The 14062-nt window shown below is 41.8% G+C and overlaps 1 protein-coding gene across 2 annotated transcripts in view; it reads left to right on the top strand.

Annotated features, from left to right (window-relative positions):
• Positions 1 to 14062, top strand: part of FYCO1 (FYVE and coiled-coil domain containing 1) — a 37981-nt gene continuing 23919 nt past the window's right edge. The window contains exons 1-9 of one of the 2 annotated variants that reach the window (XM_026034818.1): positions 1 to 181; positions 1749 to 1855; positions 2964 to 3089; positions 6226 to 6332; positions 7131 to 7274; positions 7983 to 8076; positions 8519 to 9412; positions 12233 to 12325; positions 13375 to 13493. In XM_026034818.1, coding sequence (XP_025890603.1) covers positions 127 to 181; positions 1749 to 1855; positions 2964 to 3089; positions 6226 to 6332; positions 7131 to 7274; positions 7983 to 8076; positions 8519 to 9412; positions 12233 to 12325; positions 13375 to 13493 — 1739 coding nt within the window. In that variant the 5' untranslated portion in view covers positions 1 to 126. Of the gene's footprint in view, positions 182 to 1748; positions 1856 to 2963; positions 3090 to 6225; positions 6333 to 7130; positions 7275 to 7982; positions 8077 to 8518; positions 11150 to 12232; positions 12326 to 13374; positions 13494 to 14062 lie in introns of both variants that reach the window. The other variant, XM_026034817.1, reaches the window with a different exon arrangement.

The raw sequence follows: 14062 nt of genomic DNA, 5'->3' as shown, positions 1-14062 counted from the left end.
GCAGGTGTCACAGATAAGAAAAATCTTCATCAGCCCAAGCATCATCAAGGATATGAACACTGCTGTTTCGATCTAGATGGATGAAGAAGCTGACAGCCCAGAAGAGAAACTCCTTTGGTTTTCAAGATGGCAGCGACAAGTGGTGAGAGCCAATTGCAGAGGATTATCCGGGACCTGCAAGGTACGCTGTCGTGCCCACGGATTAACTGTGGAGCCTGGGCTGCATCCTGGGTGGGAGTTGTGTTTTCAACTGTCTAATACTTCATGTGTATTGYCCCAGTTGCTGTACACAAGGTCTGCCATGTGCTCAATGGAGGTGTGACTGGTTTTTTTTCTATGTGAGAGAAGATGTGCTGTATTAAGGATCCAAAATCCTTAAATACTGCCAACTAGAATATACAACATGAGAAATTGGTTAACTTAACTTAAACACATTTAAACTTAACTTAAAACCTTTTTTTCTGCAGAGGGAAAATAGAATTATTCTCTTGTGCCATATGAGCTAGGACTTTTTCACATGAGAAGAGCTATGCTGGTATAAGACTTCACATGAGAGAAACGGAGTATCTGATATTTATCCCCTCCCTTGATGGGAACCTGGTGTCAAGCTGCTTTTAGTGTGGGGAAGGACAAAACTGGGGGCAAACATAGTGTGAAGATAGAGAGCCAAAGGAAGAACACTGGAGAAGTGGATGTGCTCCTCTTGCTGCAGTGGAATGCACTTTCTGCACACTGGCTTGCTCTCTGCTGGCAGTAGCCAGACTCATTTTTCATAGCAATGTTGCAGGCAATGTTGGCAACAGACCTACATTTTCCTGTCTTGTCTGTCCTGAACWGGCTGTACCAAGAGCCAGGCATTTTTCCTCTTTGTTTTGATAACTTAATTAATTGTTAAGTGTCATACACACCAAATCTGAGAATAGGAATCTGGATRTTCCTAAAACATAAAAAGGAGGTGGATATGTCTGGTATGAGGAAGAGATTTTTATTCATGAAGTGGAGTGAGCGAGGGCTCACTCGAGCAGTTGGAAGGAATGCAGAACTAGGTTGAATCAATAATTTTGGATGATGATGATGATGATGATGATGATGATGATGATAAGTATGTCCTTCTGGGTCCAGAGAGCAGTGTGCTTTAATTTGGGATTTCCTAACCCACAGTGGGAGTTGCTTTTATGGAAGAAGATTTGTTGTGTGCTTCTTGTTATGTGATTTTTATATTTTTTTTTCCATTTGCATTTTGTAACCAGCATGAGCTGAATCTTCTAGAATAAAGCGTGGAGAAGATAAATGTGCTGACTGAATGACTGTTCTTGTGTTACTGATCCCCTTTWGCAGATTATGTGTTCTGTCCTTTCTAATCAGAATCGCCTGTTGCAATAGAAGAACCTTAGTGTGCACATGAGACAGCAAAAAGTTATTTCTCTTTCCTCTGTTGAGAATCAAGGTTGCAATTGTCTGTTATCACTTTTCTTAATGAGTTTCCGGAGAAGGTTTTACTACTTTTAAGGAGAAGAGATAATAAATCAATATGACAATTTGCATAATTTGAGCTCTAGTTTTTGTTATAGGTGGCCTTAAATTACAAGCATAACAGTAAGCTTTTGCACTGTCATTAAAATATTTTTTACTGAAACAAACCAAATACACATGCATAGCATCAAGGCAAAAAAAATATTTAGTTATTTAGGGATTCAGTGCTAAATATCTTCTGCATTAGTTAATCATTCTTGTATCTTGTCTTAAAGATTCTGTRACTGAATTAAGCAAAGAATTTAAAGAAGGAGGAGAACCGATCACAGACGATAGTGTCAGCTTGCAAAAATTCTCCTACAAACTTGAGTACCTTCTCCAGGTAAGAAGTGATGTTTGTTATTCATAATCCAGCATCAAAGCTGGGCCTTTCTTTCTGTTACTGTCTCTACAAAGTGTGGTGTATTCAAATAGTAATTGTAAGTAGCCAGTTGAGTGTCTCTTACTTGAGTAAGTGGCCTGAAATGTTTGGTCTTTCATGTATATATTTCGAATGGAAATATATAAACATAATCAAGACATGGCGTTGGCAGGTTAGTTGGAAAATGTAAGACATTTCCCACTGATCTGAGCCTGATTTTTGGAGACATGCACTTCTAAATTATCCTGGAAAAACTGTGTTAATGAGGTCCTTACCACACTTTAATACAAAATGAATAYAGGTAGGTAGCTCACTGTGCAAATGTGCCAGTCTGAATAATGTAGAGAATTTTTTGTGAGTTCATTGTGGAAATTCATTTTTATAGTATTTAAAACAATACAAAAGGCTGTATTTAAATCTTGAATGCTGCTTTTTGGCCTTCTCAAAGTTGAAGAACTTTTGAATTGCAAAAGAAGATGCTCTGCTAGGAAAACAAGTTCAGTTTGCATAGTCTTTGTCTATACACACTATAACCACGTCACTGACTGCAACCCAGATGTTCTAATCTAGCCTTAATCCAGGCAAGGTAGTTAGAACTGAGTTGCACAGGCTTTAGCAGAAGCTAAAGAAATTCYTTGGGATTTGAGCATCCAAGATGCATTCCATACACTTCCTGCTTCACCTGTCTGTGCGGGATTTAGCTAGAGCAAGTTTTTCTGGTATGCACATGCAGACTACTGGCACACTTCTTGTTGCAGGACTTGCAGTTCCTTGCAGTTGATAAATGGCTGCTGAAACTGCTCTAAAACTTAATGTTTCAGAAGTTTTGAACAGATATCTGTATTAACTAAAACAGGAACATTGATGTTTGTTACTCTTTGCAAACTAGCTTTGCGATTGCATTGATGCCATGGGGTTGCATTGATGCCATAGAATATCTCTTCCTGTTGTGAATARTTTGTCTAAAACTATGTAGAGTTGTGAGAGGAAGAGAATTCCACATTAGCTATATTTAAGTATATTTATATTTGTTTCACTGATTGCTTTTTTTTTTTTTTGCTTGTTTAAGTTTGATCAGAAAGAAAAAAACACATTGCTGGGAAATAGAAAAGACTACTGGGATTATTTCTGTGACTGTCTGGCAAAGGTCAAGGGAGCTAATGATGGAATCCGCTTTGTTAAGTCTATTACAGAAGTAAGTATATCTGTTAAACATCACAACACATCCTTCATGGCTTCATGGTTTAGCATGTCCTTCTGAGGGACCTGCAGCACCAAATTATCTAAGACTAGATCAAGTGTTATGTGGATAAAATCTATGTTGATCCCTGAGTCTGCTCTGCTTTTTCATTAAATTGCTGACATTCACTCTAAAAAGGAATGAAAAATTAAGCCAAGGACAGAGCCGGCCATTGTTAGCAGAGCTTCCTTTACAGCAGGGCTTGCTGTAAGTGTGAGAGGAAGGAAACACCATGTTAACCTTTCTTAACACTTACTCGTTCGCCAGTGAAGTTGAGGAGTGACTGAGAGCAGAGATTCAATCTCCGGTCTCTGCTTCATTCCTTGATGTCAGAAAATCTGGTTTAATGGTACAGGGTAGTTGTTACTGTAACCTTTGGCAGGCTAATACAAACAGGACAAATAAATTATTATTTTTTGTTAGATTTAGAGATAAATCTCATTAACAGCCATACTACATTTGTAACTAGATTAGAGAGTGAGATAAATATGGCAAGAAGTTTACAGTGCTGATCCTGTCTGAGCCTTTTGACTACTGGAATCATTTGAAGAGGAACTTCTGTGTGGGGAGAAAGAGGTGGTGGTTTGACAGTGCAGCCGGTGTTGTCCTGATGCCCAGTTTTGTTATCTCTGAGCAATGCTAAGTTACTATTTACAGCAGATTTACTGTTCTCTGAGCAATTTTTCCACAGCAGCTCCAGCTAATATTACATTGAGCTGTCTGARAGAGAGTCAGGAGACTCTAGCATAGGTGGGCTCTATGTTCCCTCACTCATTTTCTCCTTTAATTTTTGCTGCTCCAATGTGGACAAGCCACAGCAGGCCTTAGAAAAAGAAGTAGGAGYGAGCCCTGAAATCCATCTTTGTTTTTCTGCAGCCCTTAGGAAGATCAGAATAGTAAAGGCAGTGACTTCAGCTGCAGAAAAGGTCCTGTTGCTGTAGCTACTGTCCTGTAAATGCTCAGCTGCAGTAGCCAACCTGACTTCTCTGAAAAAAACAACCATGCTGCAGGCATCAGCAGTCTGTTCAGTGTGGTAACACGGAGCATGTTACCGTGTGTTAGGGCAGCTCTGCTTTTCCTCCTTCCCCRGTAGCTGTCACTATTTAATGTTTTGCATTGTAGCAGAAATTATGGTTTGGTTGAAGGACTGTTTCAGTTTCTTTGCAGCCATAGAAAYTGGTTTTCTTTTAACTTGGTAACTTGGTTTGTTGGCTTGTGGTGAATATGCTAGAAATGAATATGGGGTTGTTCCCATTCAGTACAGGTGAAAATAAGCAGGCAGTATTTSAATCTAGCTGGGTAGAACGTTAAGTTTTATGAATCTCATTTATTTATTCACAGAACAGTGTATGTTGACTTTCAAGTTGGAAGTGAGCAAGGAGGAAAGAATAGTGCCAGTCACTCTTTAAGGAAGGACAAACATTTAACAGCTGCTGCCTCCTCTGCTGTTTTCTCTGCAATGCTCTGATATTAGGGTACATGGCAATGCTGCTCTGATATTAGGGTACACGGCTCTGATATTAGGGTACACGGCACACTAGAGAGATAAAGGAAGATAGAAAACAGGAACACTCCAGGAACTGCCTTGCTGTTAACTAGACAGGGAGCCTAGTCCTTGAAAGCGTGAGGTGAATTCTGGTTGTTTCCCTACACTTGAATCACTTGAAGTGATTACCCTGAGAACATATCTTTGCAAGTCTTCTGCAGCTGCATATTTTTTCTGGTTTTCTGGTTTTAAAAGTTATGCCCAGCCCTACCACCTTAGCTGCAAATCATGCACTCAGCATGGAGCCTGTTGAAGTCTGGCAGGCTCTAGAAAGCTATCTGGATACTGGTAGCTGCAYATATGTGAATATTTCCCACCTTTACTGTTGTCATGAGTGTTCTAGAATCTCTATGCAAAGGGGAAGATTGCTGTTGATAGACTGATGGGAATAAGGACAGAATTAGCTCAATAGCTTTCAGTGGGCTCTCTGGCTAACCTTAAGGGAGCCACTAAAACCCCTAGTGAGGAAGAACACTTGTCAGTGTGCTTTTGTGCTCAGAGCAAGGATTGCATCTCTCTGGGAAATATCCAGGGACCATTTTTATGGAATGGATTGCTGAGATTTAGCAAAGAATATGTTCCTTGTATSCCCTTGAAGGCAGAAGCCCAGTGACAACAAAATCAAGGAGTTTTAGATTTAAGATATTACTCTCCATGACTGTGGAGTATTGATCAAATGAAGAAACAACTGTTTTGACCTTTACACCTTCTTCCACTCTGTCGTTTCAAGCAAAATTTCAAGTAGCCAACTAACGTGAACCTCAACCTTCGAATATTCTCTTGGCCTCCATTTTTTCCTCATGAATAGATTCAGTTTGTTAAATGAGCAAGCTGTTTGGTTAGCATTATAGGAGAGCATAGCTGACTGTTGAGAAAATCTTTTCATCTTTTTAATTTTCCATTCCTACATTATTGATTTCATTGCAGAGTAGTAACAAAACGTTAGTGGTTTTCTGAAGGACAGCAAATAGCTTAAATAGGAAAGACAAAACAAAAGGGAGCATTAGTCCCCAAGTCAATAGCTTTAACAAAATTCAGTGTTGAGTTTTGTGATTTCCCACTATGTTGATTTATTAGCCATCTTCCTAAAAAGATCTGTTAATYCCAATCATGTAGCTGTTCTTGATGTGAGTATTAAGGCATTTTGCGTGAGCTGGGGTTGTATCCTTGGGGATATGTACGTGCATTTCTGTACACCTTCGTACCTTGGATGGATCTGTCCTCAAGCATACCCAACTGTGACCAGAAGCAGCTTAGAGTGCTTAAAAACAGGCATTCCTGGCTTGTATTGGAATTGCCTTGTAYTGAAATTGCCCTTAGCATAGTCTATACCCATGTACTCAGCATGTTGGAAGATGCATTAGTTCTCTGATGCCTTCTATATGGGAGAGAGTGTATCTCTGGCATTGCTTATTACTTCCTTTACACCTAGTGGCTTGTTGTGTTTTTTGCGTATATGCTTGTAGCCTGTCCTGCTCATGTCTCTATACGTGTTTTTAAGTAGTGTTTAGATTTTATTTTTATTTTCCTGCTTAACCCTTCCAGCTACGAACATCTCTTGGGAAAGGAAGAGCCTTTCTTCGTTACTCTTTGGTTCACCAAAGACTAGCAGATACCTTGCAGCAATGTTTTATGAACACCAAAGTGACCAGGTAAATAGCAAAATACCTTGTTAATCAAGGGRGATTGTTCAGTGCAAACAAGCAAAAGAACAAAAGATTGACAGATGGCTATTAAATGAAATGGAAACCCTTCCAGTTGTTGGTTTATAGGGCTGGTAATAGGGTACAAATAAAAATAGACCATCTGGCCTGGGTCACTAGTTCATACCTATCTTAGACTGGTAAATGTTGACATGTTGTTACAGTTCAGCACATGTGCAGTGAGTGGCTCATCCAAGTCCTGATGTGGGTTTTGAAGGTAAAATTTTCCTAAGCACTTAAGATATTGGGTTTGTCTTATGTGCTGTACATCAAAAAGGAAATTAACTGGGTTGTGTTGTGCAAAACCTCAGAAAGTGTTTGCTACTGTACAGCTTGACCCTGGCCAAGGAGTGGCAAAGACGGCTTATAGTTAGCTGGGAGGGATGCAGGAGGTTGGGTTTTTAGGAAAATCCATCTATATGGCAAAAGCCACCCACTGTATGGCAGCAATTCTGTTTTGCCAAWCTTTTGCTCAAGCACTAGAGCAAAAAAATGTTTTGTGGGGGTGTTTCTTGGAAAAAATGTTTTTATAGGCTTCATTGAATACTTTGCCTTCATTTGTATTGAAGGGGTGTCRTCTTGGTTGATGTTGCTTTCATTTTCCATTTAGAGTATTTTTTCTAGGACAGAGTCCGTGTTTTAGGAGAAAAAGGTCAATTAAAATGTTTTGTTTTCTTGCAAGTGAAACTCCAGCTTTGTTTCACTTATAAATGAATACTACTTTATTTTTTTTTGTTTGTTTTCAAGTGACTGGTACTATGCAAGAAGTCCATTTCTGAATTCCAAAATGAGTTCTGACATTGTGGGTCAACTCTACGAGCTTACTGATGTTCAGTTCGACCTGGCATCAAGAGGCTACGATTTAGATGCTGCGTGGCCAACATTTGCCAGGTAAGACAGAAACACTTTGTTGCTTTGTAGGACACAAAACCTTCCTACAGAATCTGTAAAAACCCTTTTTGCTTTTGAAGGTAGCAACACCTATGTCAGAACAGGCCTACAGTTACTCCGTGTAATTATTCCATGACTACATTGGTCTTTTTTTYTTGTACGTTAAACCGAGATCAGTTTTCATGCTCCCAGAGGTCCTTAATAGAGTYTTTCCAGTAACAGGAGTTTGGACTCAAATCCCAAAGTGTTTTCTTCTTCACAGACACAAGTAGATATGTTCCTGACTCCTTTGTTTAAAGCTCTCGGGCCCCTAGTGCCTGAGTGGCCAAGGAGTCTGCTTCACCTGCTCTAGAGGTGGATAGGGTTGGCAGYGTGGGCTGCGAGGGGACAAGAACAGACACTGCTAGGACTGATGCAGAGAGCTCTCTGTGGCCACATGCTGCCACCGTCTGGTTGAGCACCCACCACACAGCAAAGCAATTGCAGAGCTGAAAAGCACACTGAAGCTTGTACCAGTCCCACAGTCTCCTGTCAGCACCTTTCTCTGTTTTGTTTTCCATCAGCTTCAGTGACTGTTGGCCTAGACACCAAGCACAGTTATGTATTGCTGTTGTGGTAGTTATAGCTAGGTATAACTTACAAATAGGAGTAGAAAAGCAGGTRTGTATGTGCTTAGCCCTCCCTTTTCTTGCTCCATGTGACTAACAGGAGAACACTGTCCTCTCTTGGATCTTCTGCATATTTATGGAAGCCCCCAAGTCGCAGTTCCAGCATGAGCAGTTTAGTGAGCAACTACTTGCAGGTAAGCACATTAAAAATAAATGTTTGGACAGAAGTATTACTTTCTTAGCATGATAGATCTTTAGTTACTGACATAGTTTCTTAAAGGTAGATAGTTTTATTATGCTTATGACTCTTACAACATTCTGAGATCTTTAATTTGAAATGAAGAGGATGGTCCGGTAGCTGATTCAACTGAACATACAAATATTTTAAAGGAAAAGATTTGAAGTGCATAGATGGTATAGAAAAGCCTGTAAATCAGTCAGTCAAYGACAATATCAGTAACTTGAATTTTTAACAGCCTTTTTTTTAATCTTGTTCTTAACGTTATTATTGCAAGTAGCTAGTAACAAAAACGCTAGGCCATCCTTATTTCTAGAACTTTTGAATTCTTTTATTTATTTGAAAAATGCAACTTCAAATTAAATTTCATACTCCCTGTTTTCTTTCTGCTCATGCAGGCCCAAGAGTTTCCCTCCAGCCCKGATGTAAATAACTCACTGAATGTTGAACACCTTGAGGGCTTTGAAGAGATGCGTGTCGAACTCGACCAGGCTGAGCTGAGACAGAGAGAGCTCCAGGATCGAATTCACCAGCTACAGATGGAAAACCAGGAGCTCCAGGCAGCCATCAACGTGCAGAGAGAACAAGTACAGGTAGAAAAGGAGAAGAGCAGCAACTACAGTGAGGAGAACTCCCGGCTGACAAAGATGATTGCAGAGCTGCAGAAGCAGTGTGAGGTCTCCCACTCCACTCAGAGCACTGTTCACGATCTGCAGAAGTGCCTGCAGTCACTGGAAATGAATGCAGTGGAGCAGCAGAAGGAATACTCAACGAAGCTGGAGCAGCTGGAGAGCAGCAAGGAGAACTGTGCCTCAAAGTTGCAGCTCTTGAATCAGGAGCTGGAGGCCTCTAGGGCTTTGATCACTGTGAAAGATCTTTGCATTGATGAACTCAAGAAGAAACTGAGTTCAACAGAACAGAAGAAYATTGAGCTCCTGGCAAAAGTTGATGCCGCCTTGGAGGAAAAAGGACAGCAAGCCACAGCCCACTGTGATTCTGCCATACAGATACAAGGATTGTTGGAGAAACTTCAGGAGAAAGAAAAGGAAAAAACAGAAATGCAAAGACTCAGTGATGAACATGCATCTCAGCTTAAAGCAGCAAGGGAGGAGCTGCGGTTGAAAGAAGAGGTACAGAAGGAACTGGAATCCAGATATAATCACCTTACCACTAACTCTAGGGAAGAGAGTGAAAAGCTGCTTGGGAGCCTGGAAACCATGGCAAAGGAAATGGAATCTCTTCAGAAGGCCCTAACCTTGAAGGGGAAGGAAGTGGCTGAGCTCCAGACCCAGGTAATGGGGTTGCTGGCTCAGGTAGGGTCACTGGAAAAAAGTCTTGAGGAGGCAAGGAGAGAAAAGGAGGAACTTGAGGAGGAGTATAATAGGAGGGAAGGAGCACTGAAGAACGAAGCCCAATCTCTGGCAGCGCAACTTGAACTACAGGAAGGTCAGTTAACAAAGGTGAGTCACACTGTGCATAGCCTTGAGGAACAAAACCAGAAAATCTCGTCTGAAAAGGAGCACCTCAGCCAGAAAGTCAAGCAGTTGGAGGAGCAGATGGAGCAGCAAAACTCTGCAGTGAGTGAAAAGGATGAGGAGAGCTGTAAACTGAAGTCAGAGAATACAGATTTGCAGCAGGACAAGAAGAAGATGGAAGAGAAGCTGAAAAATGTGGAAGAGTGTAAAGCCTCCCTGGAAGCTGAGGTGGCCAGGCTGAGAGCCTCTGAGAAGCAGCTTCAGAGTGAGATAGATGATGCCTTGGTATCAGTCGATGAAAAAGAGAAGAAGCTCCGGGAGCAGAACAAACAGCTGGATGAAGACTTGCAGAATGCCAGGAGGCAAAGCCAAGTTCTGGAGGAGAGGTTAGGCGCTCTACACTCCGACTACCAAGTACTGAAGCAAAGAGAAGAGGCAACCAAGGAGTCTTGTACTCTTCTTGAAGGACAGCTGAAGAGTGCCAAACAGTATAACTTACAAATAGAAAAGAGTTTGGACTCCTTGAAGGAAAGTGAAGAGTCTCTCCAGTCACAGCTCACTGAGAAGGAGGCAGAAATGCAGAGCATGGAGAGCCGGTGTGAGCAGCTAAGAGCAGAAACTGAAAATCACAGGAAGAAAGCAGAGCTTCTTGAGATGGAAAAGCTGAGCCTTGAAAAGAYGTGTCTCCACCAGACGGAGCTGATTGAATCCCTCACAGCAGAGAAGAATTCAGTGGAAAAACACCAACTAGAGCAGACCGCATCTCTGGAGAAAGAGGCAAAAGACCTGGCCTCCAGGCTGGTCATGAGCGAAGAGCAGCTGCAGGTCAACCGAGGTGAGGTGTCTAGGCTGCAAGCAGAAGTCCTGGACCTGCGAGTCAAACTACAGCAGACCACGGCCGAGGCAGAGCAGATGAGAGGCGAGCTGGCAGTCACCGGGACTGTCTTGGAGGAACAGAAGATGCTTGTCCAACAGCTGAAAGAGGAAAGTGAGTCGCTTAACAGAAACCATGTGCAAGAGTTGGTGCAGTGTAAAGAGAGAGAAGAAGTGCTAAAGAAAGAGCAGGAGAGGGCAGCCCAAGAAAAAGCTGAGCTGGAAGATAATTTGCTGAATCTGAAGGAAGAGCTGTCCAGTGTTAAACAGTACTTGGAAGTTGTTAGAATGGAAAATGAGGAAAACAAAGATCTGCTCCACAGGACCAACACTGATATGGCTGAACTTGGTATTCAGATTTGTGCTGTGACCTCTGAGAAGGTGAATACAGAAGAGAAGTTAGTTGAGGCCACAGGGAGGCTCAAAGAGCTGGAAGAACAGACTGCAGAGGAACAGGAGAGGCTGAAGCTTGACATCTCTGCTCTCAGGCAGGAGAACAAGAGCCTGCAAGAGCAATTGGAGGAAGCTCAAATATGTGCCGCGGCTGTCCCAAGTCTGCAAATGCAGCTGGAGACAGCAAAGAAACAGGCACAGAGCTTCCAAGAGACCAGCCAGGAAGAGCTGTCCGCAATTAAATTTCAAATGAGCACAGAGATTCTAAATTATGAGACAAAATACAAGGTAAATTAATGTGGTCATTATTCCTCAGGGAGCTGTGCATGATTTCCCCTGCTTCATCATCTGATACAGGAATTACTAGGTGAAATACTAAGGTTGTGTTGTTGAGGCCCTGAGGCTAGCAGATCACAGCTAGCCTTAGCATGAGAATCTGAAAATGTCTCTACACTCATGAGCGGGGTGACTTGAGGTGAAATTGGCCTTTGGAGTTCTTTGAAGATGTGTAATGTGGCCCTCTGAACTCAGTGGAGGGGCATGTGCTATGGAAAAGGCAGCCAGTAGTGAAGAGGGTAGTAACTTTTTATGTTGACTTCACCACTAAAGGTAGCATCTCTTTGACCTATGCTCTAAAGTCACAGTCTTTATTTTTTTCCCTTTTTTTTGTTTGTTTGTTTTTTGTTTTTCTTGGTATGAACACTGAGACTTGCCCCCATGGCCCTACACTACTTCCTCTTACAGCTGGTTTTGATGAAAACAAATTTAGACTGCGACAATATGCTTTTGCAGATAATTCCTCATGTATTTTTGTTTTTGACTGCTCAAGGTAACGTCTGAGAAGATCAAAGTTTTGCTCCCACAAAAGCATGAGTCAGCCCTGTGTATGCGAAGCGGCACCCCTGAAGGCTAAAGATTTTAGTGTGTTTGTTCTGCCATTCTGAGATAGTGTCTAAGACTGGCAGCTGATCAGAGGTTTGTGCCCCTGGTAYGCAGAAATCCTGTGAGTGTAAGAAAACTGTGTGCATTCCATTGTGTTTCTCTCTCATATGCACTTAAACCTCGACRTGACTTGGGCTGTCTTGCTCTTTTGAGCCAAAACAATTGGCAAGCAGGATCTTCTTTTTAYTGAAAACTGTAATAGCCCATAGCAAGTTTCAGTAAAATCAGCTTATCTGCCACCACAAAAGAGAGTTGTCTTCAGTCCATGCATCATGTGCCTCTTTAACTGTGTCTTTCATGAGTCTGAAAGGGGCACTGTGTTTATCCCATGTGTGACAGCACAGCACTTGCACCCCACCCCGGGCAGTTTCTTAGGTGGAGGGGTGGCAGCTGGGGGGCTCCTAACTCCTGGTTCAATGTCTCTGCCAGGCTGCCAGTGAGGAGTGTGGGAAAGTACAAGAGCAACTGGAGGAGCAGAAGCGACAGCGGTGTGCTGCAGAGGAGGAGATTGCAGAGCTGCAAGTAGGTGCTGCACGTGGAGGTGTTTGTGTCAACAGGCATTAGCGTCACCAGGCAGGCAGCTGGCGTCTTTGTGAGCCTGAGAATGCCCTTGGGCAAGCTGCTGCAGCCAAATGCTTGGGAACCTAAGGGTAGATGCTGAAGCAGAAAATAGCGAAGGCAGCACTTTGAAAAAAGTTCTCTCAAAGCAGGATTTGTGCTGCTTTGAAAGCCGGTCAGGTGTTACCTAAGACCTAGCTGCGTCTTTGATTCTTCAGTGGAGGCACAGTTTAAAGTGTCTGTCTTAAGCCCTGTGTTCCTGTCCTGCACAAACCTGCTTGTGCAGGATCACTGCACAATCCAAATATTTGTAGGCTGCAAGGGGCACTGAATCAGAACCGTTCTGGCTGAGAAATAACTCAGCCAGAAAAACATATGTGTATTTTCATGCATTTGTCAACTACTGGAGTTAAGAGAGTAGTACTGAGGTGTCAATAAGAGGCTGAGAAAACAGAAAATTAAGGTTAAGGAACCTGGCCCTGTGTGGTGATACAAACATGTGCACATGTGGAGGACTCAATACAATTTACACTCGTTACCTGAGAGTCCAAATTTGGCAGATCTGTCCGCAGAGGCTGACTTTGGAATAAGTTTTTGTTTCCATTGTCCATCATGTTCCATGTAGCTTTAAAGAGCAGCACAAACTGTGGATATTTAACTGCTGTTTTATTTTTCTTTTGAAGCTTTTAGATGCTGAAAAAACTTCTAGACTCGTTGTCTTTAGGAGATACTCCTTTATAAGGAGACAAAATCTGATTACATGGGCTAACAAGAATTATAGGCACTGTTTAATGCTGTCTTACTTTAGAGTTCATCCCTTATTCAGTGTGACAGAAGTAATCAATCATTAGTACACAATTAATTAGTGTCTGCTTGCACAGTAAAATCTGGATAGATGGCTTGGCTTTAATTGACTCTTTCAGAGCATTGTTTACATGCCTTGCTAACTTGTGAAATGCTTAGTAAAGTGCTGGTTTTTCTGTGTATGTAAATATAATGATTTGTTTTACTAGGCTGCCAACACAAGTTTGTCTAGCAAGCTGGATGAGGCAAGAGAGCAGCTGGCTGAATCCGAATCTGCTCGGCTGCAGAAGGAAGAGGAGGTGATGTCTCTGAAAGCACTTTTAGAAAGGTGAGAATTTGGTTCTCTTACACAAGTTCTTATCTGGAAGCCAAATGAAGAGCCAGTAACCGAAGACATATGGAAAGTTGCTATGATATATGAAGCAGTGTTTGCCTAAGGATTTATGTAGGGGAAACAGTACGTGGATTCTCTCTGGGAAAATCAGATTGATACCTCCAAGGAGAAGTATGTAAATTACAAAGTAGTCATGAATTGGGCTGCATGGTTTAAATTTTATTGTTTTGTTAATTTGACTGCTGACTTAAATTCGTTGTCTCACTTCCTTTATGAAACTGCAAGACCTTTCAAAACCTCCTTTTACTCCTAGAGGTTAATCACAAAATTAAAATAGCAGTATTGGCTGGGTTTGTTGTTTGCTTGTTTTTAGTAAAGAATGGAAAAAATCCTTTTTTTTTTCCATATTTTTTCAGGTGCACAGTAAGTTTTGTTTGAATAGGACCACACATCCTGCATGTCTTACTCAGCAGTTATCTTACCAGGTTTAGATCTCTGACTCAGGATATGTTTACAAGGTCCACAGTATTGGATCTGTACTGTGCAGATTACCTAGGAGTCCA

Source organism: Nothoprocta perdicaria, unplaced genomic scaffold (assembly GCF_003342845.1).
Source record: "Nothoprocta perdicaria isolate Ctin4 unplaced genomic scaffold, notPer1 scaffold_150, whole genome shotgun sequence".
Taxonomy (NCBI): domain Eukaryota; kingdom Metazoa; phylum Chordata; class Aves; order Tinamiformes; family Tinamidae; genus Nothoprocta; species Nothoprocta perdicaria.
The sequence above is the reverse complement of the archived record's forward strand: the minus strand, read 5'-3'. Positions and strand labels throughout refer to the sequence as shown.